This window comes from Canis aureus, chromosome 34 (genome assembly GCF_053574225.1).
Source record: "Canis aureus isolate CA01 chromosome 34, VMU_Caureus_v.1.0, whole genome shotgun sequence".
Classification (NCBI taxonomy): domain Eukaryota; kingdom Metazoa; phylum Chordata; class Mammalia; order Carnivora; family Canidae; genus Canis; species Canis aureus.
In genome coordinates this window covers 8,283,716-8,302,893 of record NC_135644.1, presented here as the reverse complement: position 1 = coordinate 8,302,893, position 19,178 = coordinate 8,283,716, and the positions used below count along the sequence as shown (strand labels likewise).

The following is a 19,178-nucleotide window of genomic DNA, read 5'->3' as shown; positions in this document are numbered from 1 at the left end:
TGATCCTGTGGTCCTGGGATAGAGCCCCCCTTTCAGCTCCCTGCTCAGTGGGGAGTCTGCTTCTCCCTCTGCTCCTCACTCAAGCTTTCTGTTATTATCTCTGCCCCTCTCTCAAATTAATTAATTAATTAACTAATTTTAAAAATCCTAATGCTCCAAACTACCTAGAATCTCTGGACATGAGATCCAGACTTCTGCATATTTTCAAAGTGCTCAGGTGATTCTAGTGTGCACCAACTATAAACAGTCCGAACTGAACCAAGGTTTGAAGCAATATTAGTGAGAGGATTTAAAGTCCATCAGAGTGGTATGAAAATTACTTTAAACTGAAAACACCTGAACAATCAGCAGTCACAGAAATATTACTTAAACTTAAGCAGAGTCTCCTGAAAAAACAGCTACCATTAACCCTCTTCCCAGGGCATTTCCTAACTAAAAGAAGACTGACCCTTACTACCAAGGAGTACAATTTAGCTACCACAAACTCTCCCACTGGGAAACTTTCAGCCAGGAAGAAGACAGACTGCCCATTTCATTAGAAGCAAAAGGCCCAATAGAACCTTCCATACTCTTCCACCGAGGCCTTAATCTCCCCACCCTTTTTTTGTTAAATTGATATATATAAACCTCAACTTTGGAAACAAATTTCCATTACTAGGACGTCCCATGCATATATGAAATGTATGTATGAAAATAAGCCTGTCTTTATTCCTGTTAATCTGTCTGTTGTCAATTAATTTGCAGGCACCCAAACACTCGACACAAATTGGAAGAGAAAAAGTTTTCCTCTCAACAGAAGTACAAGCTCATTCCTGAAGGAAGTTCTTATATGAACATTATTTCTGATCTGCAGGAGAAGGAATGATTATGCCTCCTCAAATGAGATAATAGGAAAGTGTTTATTTGCATATTATGTTAATACATTCTAAAACCAACTCTGAGCTCTAAAGTTTGAATTCAAACTTTGGGGAATCAAATTAATACATGATAAAATTGAAGAGTATTTAAAGTCTCAACAAAAGGGTAGTTGATAATCATCAATGTCTCCTATTTCTTTATCTGCTACATATGTAAAAGAAAAATATTTTTCACATTTAGTAAAAAAAGTGCAATGATTTAACATGATTTATTTATAGTCAAAGGTTATAATAAAAAATTTGGTTCAGTTATTTCAACACATTCTGAATAAGGCATCACATTTATTAAGATAGAAAGTTTTCCATATTTCTTATTTGACTATATTCTAGTAAGAAATGATACAGGCATTTTCAAAATTTATTTTTAAAAACCTTACTGCTTAAAAAAAAGCAATACAGAACACCTCTCTGCTCTTCAGTTTAGCTGTGGGGAGCAGAAACACCTACTTTCCCTGTGTTACCAGGTTATTTATATGAGTTTCACTAATGAATTCCCAGCTTGAGGCCTTATTCATACATAAAATCTCCTTTGGAAGCCACATTCTCTCTTCCTCTCCTCATACTCACACCCAAACAAAACTTCAAAACATAATATGTTGGTTCCTGTTTAAAGCCATATAAAATTAGAATCCATCTGTAAGAACAAGGAATGAGATGGGCGAAAAAGCACAGATGAAAACTATTTGAACATTTATACCATCCATGGGAAAAGAAAAACATTTTTGAGCCACAACTAAAATGTGAGTGTTTTCACAGATATTTTCTAATTGAATTTTCATGCTCCCTCCTTATAGGTGAGGAAGGTAAGGCTCAAAGAGGTCAAATGTCCCCAAAGTTACATAGTGAGTGACAGCAGGGATTTGAACCTGTTTTTTATCATGTGGATGCAACCCATTATAACATTATAATCTATTTTCAGAAAACTTGCTTATCTAGGTGGGAAGAGGTCAGTAGAGGTAGCTAAGGAAAGCATCTAACCAGCAAAGATTGGTAGGTCCTATCAGAAATCCTAATACTGTAGATAGGACTGGCTTCATGGGCAAAGGACCCATATCATCACACAGAGCCCTGAATTTAGAAGAGCCACATGCTGACTTTAATGCTCTGCTGTTGCTGTATTGAAATTTGAATAATTTATTAAGAAATTCCTCCATGTTTTCATTTTGCTCTGATTCTACATATAATGTAGCTGGTCCTTCTTCTAAAGGTCAACAAAGTGAGAATAAAGTTTACAGGTATAAGAACTCTCCTTGAGGAGCCAAAAGGTGTCAGGGCCATATGGCTTAGAATAGAATAAAGTTAGATATCATGATGGGAGATATGCCAGGGGAGAACTTGCTGGGTATGATGCTTTCTTTCCCCATCTGTTTGGTCAGTGTTGTCAATGTACCTTTTTCAGGAAAAAAAGAGTAGTGCCGGTCCAGTAGCATCCAGAGAGAAGAAACATCAGGACAGCATTGGAATCTACCAGGTAGAGAGCTAACATATGAGAGGTAATCAAACTGACCTATTTCTTAATGAGCTGTCTCCAACTCTCACTAAGTGAACAGGACAGAACATTCTCAGGGTCCGGGGTCTTTGTTCTTTGGTCCAGTACCCCATGAGTCTTAGAATAAAGCAGGATTGAGAGTCCAATCAGGGGGAAGCCCTCCAAGAAATCCCATCCTTTATAGGTATCTGGGGTCAAGGGGAAGACCATGAATGATTGAGCCCTAATGTAACAACAGAAGCTCCCTGCACTCAGGGCCACCCAACCCTGCACCAGAAGGTGACAGATTAAATCACCCGCTTTCACACTTCCCATGCCTTACCAGTCAAAATTGCTGATATCCCAAAGGAATACTAGCTCAGGGTAAAATAATAATCTGATGAGTGCAAGCAACACACTGAAATACCTGAGTCAGAGGAAGTACAATTAAGGCACTGGACAGATCAAACATTTGATGTGTGAATAAAGTATACCTTAAGATATACGGAAGAACATTAGACAAATGGAGCAAGTAAAAACAATTATGAAGCAGAATCAGTGTGAGGCATCGGGCATGAAAAATGGAATCAGTGAAGCCAAGAAACTTGGCAAGAGGGCCAAATAATAGAAAAAGCGCTTTAGGAGAGTTAGTGAGCTAGGTCAGGCATTTCCTAAGGATAAAGAACTAGGAGCTAGTTAAAACCTTGAGGATAGAAGTAGAACATTAATATCTATACAACAGAACTTGCCCAAGTCCTATTAGAACTGAGGTTGTATGTCAAACAAATATTTTTATCCAGACTGTGAGAAACCATGATTAGTCTATAGTTACAGGGACTATAACCCCAAGTATAACTAAATAACGTAAATAAGCCATTTTTGTTTGTTTTAATAAGGCAGCCATCCTGTGAAATTCAGGTCCTCTCTTGTGTTTGACATTTAGGGAATTTGATAGAATTTTCACTGATAAAACTTGTGACACCCACAGAGTAAACTGCTGTTTAACCTCAATGAAGAAAATTAATTTCCTAAACAGATCAACCAAATGCTGAGCATTTTAAAGAACTTTTAAAAATCATCAGTCATAGTAGTCTTCTGTAATTGCATCTTTTATCAATCCAGCAAATATTCAGACCAAACATATGGAATACTTGTGTATGCTGCAGTGTTCAGAGAGAAGCCATAAACTAACAAAAGCATTATGATTCCTATGAGATTTCAGTCCAGATAAATGCAGTCTACTGCTTCTCCTTCCATGCCCGTCCTCCTTTCTGCCCGCCACCAATCCCTTCCTCCCAAACACGTAAATATTTATTTGTCTTCCTTATTTTCAACCCTTATCTAGTAGTGCTGGCCCATTGTTTTCCAGAGCTTCAATACTTGGCTGTACCTACAACTATCAACCACTCAAGACATTAATAATAGAAAGTTCTCTTAAGTCTTGATACTGATTGAAGTTGTCACCATTCCTATTCAATCTACTACAAATGGATTTTTGTTTCCTTAGAGATCAAAATAGAACATCAGTGAAGAACTCTGGAAGTATTTATAGACCCCAAAGATACAAATGAGTCAATTTCCAAATAACAAGAGAGAAGCACCTTTACACAGATGCTCTGCTCATCTTGCTTTCAATACTTCATGATTCCACTTTGCACAGTCCACAAACCTACAAATGGTTGACTGGCTGGTGGCCATTACTTTTTTGCAAAATGAAGAAAGGTGAAGCAAGTTAAGGAAATAGGGAAATATAAATGGGAACAGCAAGCAAACTACACCCGGAAATCATAATGAGATCTTAGTGCAGGAAAAAAAAAAAAAAAAAAACTTTTTTAGAAAGCTAGCAGAATATAGTTTAGGAGCCTGGGCCTTGGAGTTAGATAAGATCTGCATTGAATTCCAACTCTGGGGGATACCTGGGTGGCTCAGCAGTTTGGCACCTGCCTTTGGCCCGGGGCATGACCCTGGAGCCCCGGGATCCAGCCCCGGGATCGAGTCCCACATCAGGCTCCTGGTGTGGAGCCTGCTTCTCCTTCCGCCTGTGTCTCTGCCCCTCTCTCTCTTTCTATGTCTATCATAAATGAATAAATAAAATCTTAAAAAAAAAAAAAAGAATTCCAACTCTGCCGCTGACAAGATATATTACATTGGTCAAGTTACTTTGCATCTCCAAGCCTTTGTGTTTAGTTTGTTTTGATCAGTAAAATAATACCTACCCCTTAGGGATTTGGTGATAATTTAGACAATACATCTCTTATACTTAATATAACTGCTGATACATGGTAACTATTCAAAAGATGATAGTTATTGTTGTAGAGGCTGCTTTGTTCTCTATTATTCTAAAAGCCTAGTCAATAGGTAGTGGTATTAGCTAAGGCTATCAGAATCCTTTCTCTGTAAATAGTGGATTATTCAGAGAGAGAGTTTTAGTACTTCTCTACATTACCTACAGAAGCATATTCAAAAGAAGACCATGCATTTAAAAATTATTTTTAATATGTTTCTTACCTTTGCTTTTATTATCAATTCCTCATGCTTACAGATTAGTTCCTCATTGTCTGACAGCGACGAACCTAGACTTTGTTCCTGTAAATCTCTTATTGTTTTCTGAAACCAACAAGTAACCTAGGTAAGAAGTAACAAAGAGAGATGAAATTTTAAATGATTAGGATAAGTAAGTCGAAATTCAGAAATATTTTCAAAACCTAAGCTACTTCGGTTTCTTTCTACATAAATTTATCTCACACATTAAATTAATACGATCGGGTTTATTTTTCTTCATTTCAATCTGTATATAAGAGAAAAAAATAATCCCCCAAATGCATGAAAATGATATATCAGTTCAGTTGGCTACATGGAATGAAGAAAATAGTTCAAAATTTCCTAAAAATGAAGAACCAGAATAGATTCCCACAGTCTATAAATCATGCATTCTTTTAGAATATAAATCTTCCCTGGATAAAAAGATGAAGGTGAATATTGTTATATAAACCTACATGAAGATATTAAATAGCTATGTAGAATTATATTGCCACTCTACAAAGACAATGCAAAAATATTTCAGCCATGCAATTGCTGCAATTGCTGAAAATCTGTCTTCAGAAAGTAAATAGACAAGTTATTAAAATTCTGTTGGTATTATAAATAGCTAAAGGGCATGACTCATATTCATTTAGACTTGATTTACAATACGTGCTTTACACAGTGTTGAAACAACAAATAGCAAAGGACTTGAAAGAAGCTGTACATTTTTAAATGATTACATAAGTGGACATGGGGCCAATGACATGGATGCAGATTCCTTATTCCAGCTCAAGCAAAGAGATTTTTACTCCCAAATCCTATACAGTGTTATCTCCATGATCACATCACAGCTACTGGTCCTTAAGAGCCCACAACAGGATAGACGGTTCGCTACTTGCTTTTTGGGCATCATCTCTATTTCTCTCAACAGCTCTCTAACAAGCATGACATCATCATTGTAGAGATGAAGAGAGGTGAAGCAGCATATCCAGGGCCATATAGTAAGTGGTGGGCCAGGTATAGTCTCCAAACCTACATTATTCCAAAGTACATGCTCTTTTCACTGTGCCCTGCTGACTTCTTAGGTAATCTAAAGTCTTACAGCCCTGGTCATTGGGTGGAATTACTTCAAGCCTGAAAAATGAATCCTGGCATCCCATTTAAAATGGTGGGCAATGCCCAAACATTATACTTTTTTCCCCGCCTATGTTGTCCTGCCTGCAACAACCTCAGGATTTCTCTGAACTCCTAATACACAGAGATATGTGTGAAGTAGGTGGTCAAAGAGAAAGCTAGGTCAGTCTTAAAGTTCCACACAATAAATGTACACCCCCTCCCCGCCACTACACAAAAGTCAAGTTAGGAGTTACCTAGAAGAGGTATTACTATTATAGGGCTGATAGCACAAAGCTGATTATGAGATTGAATGGTCTATATCAACACTTAGCATTTTTCAGGATGAAATAAACAGCACAGCTTGGGGTAAGAGGGTTTCTCCAGCTTCCTGCTAATTGTAAATCTTTGCTAACCAGCGTTTAGCAATTAAAAAATAATGGCAAACCTGTAGCAGTTTTGATATGAAGCAACTCATTTTTTTCCAGAATATTTGGTAATTTGTGTGCTATATACACATTACCAATATCTGAAGTATTGTATTGATGTATTTACCATTATTTGAAGATGTCTTTATTATCCCAATTAGAACTAGGTGATATATATATATATATATATATATATATATATATATATATAATATGCATATTAGAACCCACAGAGAGTATTTTAGTAAGAGCTATAAAGTTTATTCACTAATTTGTTTAATTTTTACAAAAACAATTTCTCACAAAAGATACAGTGAACCCGTATAAAACCACAAGTAGGGCTAATTTAAAGGTTTCATCAAAGAAAAATGGATCATGAATATAAATTTAAGAGAGCATTTATTAAGTACTGGGAGTAAGTTTCATTTATTATTAGCTAACATGGGAAGAACTCAGAAATCTCAAGAATGTTTTAATAGGGAAAGCTTTAATATAGGATCTGAGTGAATAAAAAAAACGAGTACAAACAGGTGTTTGCTAATCTCTAAAAACAGGTGAGGACCCTGAACCCTCAGATAATCCTATTCAACTTTATGAGTCAAAGACTTGTCATGTAGCACATGCCAGCAGTGATGAAAGCCGGAAAGGAGGGAGTGTTTTGATTTTTAAAAGGTATCTACTGACCTCATCCCCTAGATTTGGCAAATACTATTTTAACCCCCAGAGGATACTATTCCTGTGTGGCAATGCCATTTCCTATAAGTGAATGTGTTAAAGATTTATGTTGCTATTCTGTATATGCTTTCCTGATAAGCATCCTGACTCTCTAGGTCTACACATTTTTACTACCAAATGCACCCTGGGAGGAAACATAAAAAACAAGTTGGCATAAAACTCAGAAGTAAGTAGTTGATCCTAAGTAGGCGATCTCATCATGAGGCATCCATCACACACGTGAGCAGCCTCTTGGATCAGATTTACTAGGTGGTGCTGTGGGATGCACACAGAACAGGCTCTCAGAATCCTTCTGAGGTAAAGGCAGGACACCCTAGATTACTGAGCGTTAGTCAACCATAACATTGGGCCACCCAATAAATCAGTCCTTGCATCCCACAAGTAGCTACTGCAGACAGCTGCATAGATGTTCCAAAAGCACTTTTTCTAAGCACTTAAATTATATCAGCTGCGGTCCAAAAGCTTGAGTAATAAGTACAGTAAATGAGGCATCAGGACATTCTGTAGAATATGGTCCTTGCAAAAGGATGAAATGAGCCAAGGGTTCAGAGGATGCAGAAAGGGAGGAAGGGAAAAAAAAAAAAAAAAACACATTCAGAGTATACACCAGAAATCAGTTCCTGGCAATGATGAAGTAAGGGGAAAATTAGAACATTTATCCTCTCTCTTCTTAGTTCCCACCTTTCTGCTTGAACTAAGCAATGTGTTCATGATCATCCTACCAGTTTGACATAACATTCTAGGTACTCAGTGCCCAGGGGAGGTAGAACTAAGAGAAGGAATGAAGATCTTTTTTTGTTGGGGGGGGGGTGGTTGGGTGGGGAAGGGGAGCACCTATTAGAGTGAAGGGAGATAGAGAAAGAAGTCAGCAAAAATTCAAAGCGGGAGCTTTCGGGAATGTTCAATGAAAACCAAGAGCTGCCATGGAAATTAAAGAGGAGTTCTAGGGGCAGCCCGGGTGGCTCAGCAGGTTAGTGCCACCTTCGGCCCAGGGCCTGATCCTGGAGAACTGGGATCAGTCCCATGTCGGGCTTCCTGCATGGAGCCTGCTTCTCCCTCTGCCTGTGTCTCTGCCTCTGTGTGTGTGTGTGTGTGTCTCTCATGAATAATAAAAAAAAATCTTTTTTTTTTTTTTTTTAGAAGAGGAGTTCCAGGACAATCCCCTCCAATGCTGTATGTAGACCCACACTATCCTCTATGGCTATTGAGTGCTTGGATTCTGTCAAGTCCAAACTAAGATGGACTCCAAGTATAAAGTACATAGCAAATTTCATAGACTTTGTAAAAGAAGAAAAAAATAACACAAATATCTTGTTAAGAATATTAGTGTTGATTAAATATTGTGGTACCATTTTAGATACATTAGGTTAAACAAAATATATTATCGCTTTTCACTTTTCTTGTAACTTTTTACGTTTTTAATGTGGCTACTAGAAAATTTAAAATCACCTATGACTTGAATTATATCTTTATAGAAATGGTTCGACCATCTTAGGATATTCAGACTATCCATGTTGGTTAAATATAGATCTAAGGACTGGGTTTTAATTAAGGGCAATTTAAAATAGCAGGGTCAAGAGAATGGTGAAATGAGATCTCGGTTGGCAAGCATTTACAGACCACTGAGTGGAGAATAAAGAAGTCGAACTAATGATACTTCCAGAGAAGCTTATTGGTTCAGTAAAGGAGAGATCTTGATGGCAGCTTTCAGGAAGCAGAGGTAACAATGGGGTTTCTCCACAGCTTTTTTTCTTTGATTAGGTGAGACTTCAGCATTATGTGCAGGCGCAGTGTCTGAAGATACATGAAGGAGAGTGGATGCAGGCACATACCAGGAAGTGGGGAAAGGTTGGAGGAGAGCACTAACTGGGCAAGGAAGGGCTAGCTCTTACTTCTTGGACAACCCATCCCCTTAACACCCTGCTGGGAGGTAAGAGTTAAGAAAGCAAGAGAAATAAATAAAACCCCTCTTTGCAGAAAGGGGTCAAGGACAACTCTAAGCAGGTTACAAGTAACCTCATGCCATCTTTACATCCCTCCTCTATGGAGAGATTTTCTTTTTCAGCAGATGAGGAAAACATACCCAGCAGGTGTGTTAGGAGTGGAGCAACTTGCCTAAGGTCATACAACCAACAAGAGGCAAGTCCCGCAGGCAGAAATGTCATGGTCAGAACTCACACTTTCTCATCCCACGTTTTTCTTTTCATCACCACCATCTGCAGAACCAAAGGATTCCAGAGGGAAGAAATGGCTCTTCTCAGGCTAGGTTTACAAACATTCTTAGGATCAAAACCTCCTGGGATCCAGTCCCCGCAGGGAGCCTGCTCCTCCCTCTGCCTGTCTTTGCCTCTCTCTCTCCCTTATGAATAAATAAATACCATCTTTTTTTTTTTAAGAAAAAAGATAAAAAACAAAACAAAACACAACACCACAGTTAGAGAGTCTAACAGGGAAATGGGTTCCGTGTACCACGTTGGGGGTTCAGTGGAAATACTGCATTTGAGAGAACAGATGCGTGCAGCAGGCCCATCAGGAACAGGGGCTGAGAGCAAGAGGCTGGCTGTGGGCACAGGTGACAGCTAAGGCAAGCTGAGAATTCCAAAGACTATTCCAGGACTGACACATGGGAACACAAGTGATAGAAAATGCTCTCCGACAGTCCGGAAGAAAAACCTCACGTGGCAACAAGGTGAACTCCTGCTGCAGCCCAAAGTGATGCATCAGACTGCCAAACACAACCAGTCTCTTTTTGTGAAATTTGTTCCACCATCCGAGAACAGATCTTATTTTTTTTTTTATCTTTGTTTAAAAGTGTGCTGCAGGAGGCGAGCCAGCAATAAGCTATTCAAACCACCTTAACAGAAATGCTTAAGGGAAGATGAAAATCTCTTCAAATTACTTTCATTTTCTTTTCCATGTGCAGAACAATTCTTGACAAATAGCCAGTTACTACTAGAGACAAAAACTGATAAAGCAGAAGAAAAGGCATCAGGTATTTATCTTCTTTAACCCAAGACTTTTTGATAGTCTCTCTTCCACGTATCAAAAATGCACACATATACAAAGGTGTTTTCAATCACAGTAGATGGCCACAGGTGACACTTCTAACATCTACTTTGTTTTTGAAGGCATGTTACTATTGTAACAACTTTTTTTTCTTTTTTATAGTAGAGAAATTATTTCATATTAGGCAATATGGTCAAATGTGCTCTGTATTTAATTAGATGATAACAAAACTTCAAATATCCATTTGCTCCATCAGGAGATCATGTATATTAGGGAAAGAGACACTAAAGCATGTCACTAATCTTTGTACCTGAGGACTTGAGAGCAGAGGAGGAAAGAAGCATTACTGCCAAAAACGTGGATTGGGATTCTTTTTAGACGCATTCTGGGACTAATTATTGGCTCATGAATATTTGGACTTCATTTCATTGATTCTAAGAGAATAATGTTCACCATATTTCTTTTGTGGAATTTGGAAGCTCTCCATATATTATGGAAGACAATTGGAAGGTATTAATATCTCCTCAACAAATTATAGGATCTCAGTATTCTCTGTTGATGGGTAGTAGGAAAGCAAAAATATGTTGTTTGTCATGAAGTAAATTTTTTACTTTATAAACAGCTTCACAGATAATCTATCTCCCTGTCTAGAATCACAATTTTATGTATTTAATTATTCTGATTTGTGTTGACATATCATTTTTCTTTTCACATTTATAGAGCAAGAAAAATGGCACTAAGGACTTCCTCCCTTCCCAAGACTGGCCTCAACTCTTGCTTATGTAGGCTCTTTACTTTCAACCACTTAATGGAAGAAAGCTGTTTAGTCCAATGGATAAAATCAGTACAGTGGATGTCTCTGGGCCTAAATTTTATTTCTAGCATTACCTCTGACTCACTGGGGCAAATCCTCCCAGCAGTGGGAGAAAGCCTTTATTTCAAGAAAGGAAAGAGACTAGCCCAGTGTCCTAGCAATGTGCATTTCTGCCAAAAATATCTAAGGCATGGTTTTCCCAATATAACCTGGGGTTCCACCATAAGTGGAATCTGGAGCTAATTATATTTACTGTGTGTGTGTGTGTGTGTATGTGTGTGTGTATAAGAAAGAGAGAGAGAGACAGAGGCAGAGAGAGACAGAGAACAGACATTACAGAGCTACTTAGGAGTGGGACTAAAGTTTGACATTGTCACATTACCATCCCAGTTCCTAAGCCATGCAGCCAAGTAGATTTCATGCTGCAGCTTTGGCTTAGACGCCTGGTTGTTGGAAAAAATCAGTCAGGCCTATTATATCGACAGGATAAATAACTATTAAATTTTAAGGGATATTGTCATTTTTTGAAAGTGTGCTATTTACTTTGTTTGCTTATAAATCTCCCTATTAAAAAAGCATTAAAATTAATCATAACCCTTTGGTTGTCTTTGGGGAGCATGAGAATTAAGGTGGAGGAGAGAATGAGTCCCACTTCCCAGCAAGTTTGGGGTATTTGTAGTGTTGAGGAGGAAAGAAAACCCAACAATCTCCAGCAGCAGGGACAGGGAAGAAAAAGAGCTTGGAGTAGTGGAAGGAGATCCACAGGCAGTCTGGGGCTTAGCGGATCGCTCAAGTAGCAGCAGCTAACTCTGCGGTACGATGGAGGGGTCTGAGGATCAGGGATCAATGTGGAGCCCTTCCCAGGGCTTTGGGACATCAGACAGCTTTGTCATCAGTCCTATTACTGCAGAGAGAGTCATTCAGTCACAGCGTGAGTCACCCAGTCCTCTCGCAACTGATTAAAGGGCTTAAATCATTATATCAAATTAAAATGTTGGTAAGCCAATTGAACAGTATAGAGAAATGACTAAGCTTCATGATTACATAATCAACCATAAGACGTATAAATGAGCTTTAATAAACAGCTAAAGAGTGAAGAAAGAGGAAAAAATTATCTTTAAACTTTATCTTACAAATAAAGTTGACTTTCTGAAAAAAAACTAGGCTGACTACCAAGCCATGAAATGGCATTTATTTCCCCTCAACATCATAGCATTTTAGAAAGCTAAGATTACCTAGTGATTTAAAGAACTTGTGTGGGATCTGGCCAAAATGTAGGATTTCATGAGCCAATGATTATCCAGTAAAGCTCAGAAAGTACCCACCAATGTATATAGTGATATGGTGAACATCTGGACATTTATTGAGCACTCACTGTATTCAAGCTGTACTCTAAGCATTTTTACATATATAACATTGTTTATTTTTATAGGACATCTATAAAAATCTCTAGATATTATTACTATTCCCATTTTACAGAAAAGGAAACTGAAGCATAGAGGTAACTAGTAAATGTAAAAGCTAGAATTGATATCCACACTATCTGCACCGGAGTCCCTCTATCAGGACCTTTGACATCAGTATCTTCGAAAGCAATAGCGATTAGCATGCATCCTATTTAAGAGGGGTTTCTACTGTTTTCAAAATTACATGCTTCTCCTGTACTTTCAGATACTTTGGATTCACTGTTGGCATGTCTTAGAGTAAATTCTAGAGATAGCCTATGTGTTAAAATAAAACTTGCCATAAATTTTAATTTATAAGTGGCTGGAAAGTTATGTGTGTGTTACTGGGCTGAGCTACTGAATACCAGTATCTCCAAGATAATTCAACCCTTATTTTGAGTTTATTCCAGTCAATGTTAGAAAGCTGCATTCAAACAGATTTTTTTAAAAAAGATTTATTTCTTTATTTTTGAGAGAGAGAGAGCAAGTGAGGGGGAAAGGGCAGAGGGAGAAAGAAACTTAAGTAGACTCCATGCTGAGCACGGAGCATGACATGGGGCTCAATCTCACAACCCTGAGATCACGACTTGAGCCAAAACCAAGATTCGGAAGGCTAACTGATTGCACCACACAGACGCCCAAGAGAGACTATTATTTAAAAGCACTTACCACTCAACTAGGCACTTTTATATTATCTCATATTAATTTAAGCTGGTCAACCGTTCAGCTCTAAGTCCTATTTAGAAAACAGCACCAAAGAAAGGAGACTACACTTGCACATGTGTATATGGCACATGCATGCACACACATACAGTTTTATAGCTGCCCACCACGTACAAGACTGGTGTCCTGAGGCTGTGCTTATATATTCCATCTTTGATGTCATTTTAGTTGCCTATACATAAGGAATATGATTACGTGCAGTTACATGATTATGATATACATGGCACTCAAATTATAAAACCTTCCAAATGTGAATTCTATTCCCCTTTCCCCCCCGCTGCAAAGATTTGTATCTTAAAACTATTTGTGATCTGGGTAGTGAAAAGAAATTATCTGCCCTTATGTCTTACTTCATTCTCTTAGATGTCCTTGACACTGTCTTGTACAAAGAGACTATGAATAACTTAGTTTTAATTTATTTGTTTGTCTCACTTATGCCTGATTGGAGCAATTGAGAAAAATTACATTCATAAATCTTCTTGCCAAGATAATTAATTATGCACGAAATATTCCAAGCTGCTTCTGATTTTCATTAATGAAGCAGATTATCTGCAAAACAAAATGCTGCTGGAGTTGAGAAGAAAGGTCAGCCAGCCGCTCATCTTTAAGTGTAAAGTAAGTGCACATTTTTACATCTGAAAAACAATGATAACGAGAGAACATGCTATGATAATGTTTATCAGACTATCTCATCCTTATTAAGATAGAAAAGTATGTGGTTTTTCATTTGGGGCTTTTTTCCCCCCTGTGATTGATATAAATCCTACATCACCATCATTCTGGTCAGTTGATTTCTTTTCCAAAGGAAAATTAGCTGAACTGTATAGTTCAAAGCATTAGGCCATAAGCACTTAGAAACAGAGAAGCACTAAATGCATCTTTTAAATGGCCCTCGTATGAGAAGATGCGTCAGATATTCAGACATCCACATTATTATTCATCAGTAATCTTTGCTCTAATTCTCTACTTAATTTTCCCTTTTCTTAAGTGGTTATAATGATCGACAAAGCTGGCATTTTATCAATGTAAGATTTGACAGCTCTTACGTTCCTTTAAAATAAGTACAGAACTGACAAAAAAGTCTTTGCCTTCCAATGAAACATGTGCCTTTGTATGAACTCGTGGTTCCACAATGTTCTAGGATTATCAGGTAGATCATTCAGGAACATGATAGTCATGGGGCCCAAATTACTATTTCACAGGCTCCCATCTGACTCAGTGTTGCTGCTCCTGCCACCCTTCACCATTGCATCAAAAAACTTTAAAATAGAACATTCCAAAAAGTCTTAAAAACTTAGGAAAGATAATTATGCTTGTATCTACCTGAATTTTAAAATACTTCCTTGTTCACACAATAATCAATACAATAAGCATTAATTATTGTTTATAATATTGAGAAACTGGGGAGACTCTACTTTCTCATCAATAAGATTTTGTTTAAATTGTATAATGGTTTTATATCGTAACAGATGGTAACTACACTTATCCTAATGAGCATGAGCATCACATAATATATAGAACTGTCAAAACATTGTAGTACACCTGAATCTAATAAAACATTGTATACTGACCATATTTTATGAAAAAAACTATGCATGTTCAAATAGTGAAATATTATATTAAAATTATTTATTGTACTTTTGACCAAGAACGTACCTATGATTTGTTCAATTAATTAATCAAGTAATAATATAGCATGTATAAGTTAATTCCATTAATGTTTATTTGTTTGGTTAGGTGTTTCTTTAACAAATGTGTGTGTGCCTGTGGCTGTGCTCATGCTTATATAAAGGTCTAGAAGGCGGGAGTAAGCCAAATGCCAACAGCAATTATCTATATGAATGGTGGTCTGATCGACATTTGTAACAAATGAGCATTATTAAGTGACAAGCAGAAAAAAATATGAATTTTTTTAAGAGATGGAGAGAGAGAGAAAGAAGGAGGGAGAGAGAGGTGCGGGTGGTGGGCAGAGGGAGAGAGGGACAGAGAGAGAATCTTACGCAAACTCCATGCCCAGCACAGAGCCTGATATGGGGCTCAGCCTCACAACCCTGAGATCATGACCTAAGCTGAAATCAAGAGTTAGACACTTAACCAACTGAGCCACCCAGGGACCCCTCTCTTTGTTTTAAACTACCAATTGAATGTCCATCAAACAAGTATGGCTATTGAGATCCTCAAAGTTTTATTTAATCATACCTTTTAAACTCAAGACAAACAATGAGATCAGCCTTTAATGCAAGAATAGTTTTTCCTTGAGCATGGTGGTAGAGGGGGGCAGGAGTATGGGAGCAGGCAATGTGTTGGGGTCTTCACTATCCTTTTCAGACAGGATAACAAAAAATGCTAATACCAATATAGCATACCATAGCAATTACCAAGTACCAGGTACTCTTCTAAGCACTTGGCATATAATAACTTGTTTGATAATCCTAACAATGCTTTGATGTAGGTAATCATATATAGAAACCTGATTTTGAGGGAGGTTAAATAATTGCCGTTACTAAGCTAGTAAAGTAGTGGCACTGGGACTTTAACTCAGCCAACAGTCTGGACCCAGGATCTTTGCTCTTACAAGCTAGCACACAGAAGCAACAGTTACTTTATTAATTACTCCAGCTTTCATCACTAGTGTTAACAAGAGAAAACATAACATGGGGTGTTTTTAAGAGGTTAATTTTATATTTAAAGAAATGACTATCTTCTTTATTGGCCAATTTTAATAAAAATAACATTTATCTGTATTATTATTTTAAAAATTGATTTTGGTTTGGGACACTTAGTAATGGAGTCTAATTGAAAGCCCAATTCTCTTAACCACAAATATTCATTTTTAAAGCTTTACTTTACCTAGAGCAGCCACTGAGAACTAAATGGCATTAAGAGACGTTGACAATTTTACCAACAGTAATGCCAAGCCCAGGCGAAAGATTATGGACCAGATGAGAAAGAATTCATAGGTTGTAAGCTTAACCAAAGCAAGGGAGGACAAGAAAACTAGTATTTTTTAAGTACCTCTTAGAATGCTAGGCATTTTGCTACGTGTTTTATACGTGTTATTTCATTTAATCCTTAGAACAACTCTGTGAATTAAGAATTATTATTCCCAATTTAAGGATGAGACTCATTAAAACACTGAGATACCACTATACACTTATCAGAATGGCCAAAGTCCAAGACTGATAATACTGATAATGCTTGACTGTGAAGCAACAGGAATTTTCATTGCTGGTGGGCATGCAAAGTGATACAATCAGTCTAGAAGATGGTTTGGCAGTTTCTTATAAACATACTCTTACTATATATGAACCAGCAGTACATCCCTTGGTATTTATTCAAATGAAATTAAAATTTATGTCCACACTAAGATCTGTACATGAATCCATAAGCAGCATTAGTCATAATTGCCAAAACTTGCAAGCAACCAAGATCTCCTTCAGTAGGTGAGTAGATAAATAAACTGTGGCAAATACGGACAACAGAATGTTATTCAGCACTAAAAGAAAATGAGGTATCAAGCCATGAAAAGACATGGTGGTATCCTAAATGTGAATTACTAAGTGAAAGCAACCAATCCAACCTGCTTCCAACTATATGACATTTTGGAAAAGCAACACTATGGAGACAGTAAAGAGTTCTGTGGCTGCCAAGGATGAGGATGAAGGAGGGATGCATAGACAAAACACAAAGGATGCTTAGGGCAGTGAAATTATTAGGTATGCTACAATGATGGATACAGGTCATACATTTGACTAAACCCAGAGAACATATTGCACCAAGAGTGAACCCTAATGTATACTATGGATTTGGGGTGATAATGATGTATTAGTGCAGGTTCACTGATTGTAACAAATGTACAACTCTGGTGCAGGATGGTGATCCTGGGAGAGACTCTCCAGTGGGAGAGACTGTGTCTGTGTGGCAAGAGAGGGTACTCTGTGCTTTCCACTCAGTTTTACCGTGAGTCTAATGCTGCTCTAAAGAATGAAGTCTACTTTAAAAAAGCACCTCCTCAGTCAAAACACATACTCTTCCACATACTCATACCAAAACACATACTCTAAGAAAGATGAGACCCCATAAGTTAGAGGATTCAGCAAGTCAGAAACCTTCTGCAATACCTTACTTTAGTTATTTTCACGATGTTTTTCTGATTTCTAGGGATGACAAAGTACCTGGATTTCCCTTAAGTATGTGACTGGGTTAAAATATTCATTTTGAAACTTGGAAGCCCTAGAGGTAGGGGTTTGGGATTAGGAACTCAATGCAAAGAGACAAGAGAAAGGTTTCTTGAAGGGCACAGTAGCTCTCAGAACACGTTGTCAGGTTAGGATTAGGAGAGAGAAGGGAAGGACAGGGGGAGAGAAAGAGTATTATAATGGACTCACTTATGATAGGGAAAACAGGGAACTTTGGAAATGCTTGTCTGATAAACAATTTTAAGTTGATTCTTCTCCTAAGCATTAATTTTCCTTTGTTCTGTCAGAATCATCACTAAAAGACTATTACACTGGGTTAATAGGATTCTGGGTAATGAACATGTAAAGGTGGGATGGGCAAAGATCTAAACTGAGGAGTGGATGAGGGTTGGCAGGTAAAACACAGCAGAGGCAAGACCGCGGTTGGCAGTAGACCAGGCAAAAGGGCTGAGCGTGGAGGTGGGTTGGAAAGTATATGGTGACTTGAGGGGGCGGCGATAAAATTTAAGCTGAATGTATGACTGGAGGCCTCTGCATTTGGGTCTTTGCTCTATGCCACCTCCTCAGAGAGGCCTTCTCTGATTAAAAGTAGACCAACACAAGACAAATTCATTGCCCTATTTGGTTTTCTTTATAGCACTTATCATTGTTCATTTGTTTATGTATGTCTTTCTAATTACACTAGCGTAGTGGTTCTCATCTGGGGGTAATTTTGCCCCCAGGGACATTTGGCAGTGCCGGGAGACATTTTTTGTTGTCACAACTGAAGGATATTCTTTGGGCATCTAGTGAGTAAAGGTCAGAGATGCTGCTCAACATTCTAGAGTGCACGGGACAGCGCCCCCCCCCAAAATCATCCAGCATTAGAAAAATTAGAAAAATTCCTGGAAGAAAAGGATTTCGTCTCGTGTGTTGTTATTCCCAGTACCTATAATAGCACCTGGCATGTGGTAGGTACTTGATAAATACACACTGAAGGGTTGATCATCATTGATGTCTTCATTTTTCCAGCTTAAAATAAGAACCAGTTTCTCCTGGCCTCATATATGCTCCCAGCTACAGGTCTGTCTCTCCAATCTACATCAGAGTACCAATATAAAACCTGTGAATAGACCCTTTCCCCATGCATCCAGACCAGGAGACCCCCTCTACGTATTTCTCCCTGAAAATTCCCTCCATTTGCTCTGTATAGATTTAAGCGTGGGACTGGGACAGTAAGAAATACTGCAGTAACCATTCCACCTATTTAAGTTGCAGGTTTGCAAAGAGTTCTATCCATGCTCACCATTAAGGAATTGGGACAAAAGGAGTGCGTGGCAAGCATGTTGACAACTGATCAAAGCTGTGTTTGCAGTTGGGGTAATGAGCTCTAACAAGCCTGGACCTCTTGCCCCAAAGCCCTCTAACCATTGAGCATCCAGCCACAGGCCAACGTCATATTTCTTCCTTGTCACCAGACCATTCTAAGAACACTCTTTGGGACTGACAGACTTTTTCACTGGCATTAGCAGCAATGTGGTACAGTTCAACGCCACCATGCCTCCCAACTTTCAAGAAAGCTACAATCTATAGTTCAGAATTTCAAAGAATTATGTTTAAAAGTAGTAACCTGGAGGGAAGTGAGAAAGAGAATCCAAAAATATAACGCAGTCATTTCCAAAACTACCCACAGGTATTTTCCCATTTATAAAAGCAATATTATGATGAGAGGAAATAAAAATCTTTGTGTGGGAAAACAACATGTTAGTTTGGGCCAAAGACCAAAGAATTTGACCAAAATAACTGAGGAACTATCCCAGGAAACAGC

The 19,178-nt window shown here is 38.0% G+C and overlaps 1 protein-coding gene across 2 annotated transcripts in view; it reads right to left on the bottom strand.

Moving 5' to 3' along the window:
* Positions 1-19,178, bottom strand: part of CCDC141 (coiled-coil domain containing 141) — a 175,355-nt gene that overhangs the window by 101,014 nt on the left and 55,163 nt on the right. For both annotated transcript variants that reach the window (XM_077883463.1, XM_077883462.1), the window contains exon 6: positions 4,894-5,010. In XM_077883463.1, coding sequence (XP_077739589.1) covers positions 4,894-5,010 — 117 coding nt within the window. The remainder of the gene's footprint in view (positions 1-4,893; positions 5,011-19,178) is intronic.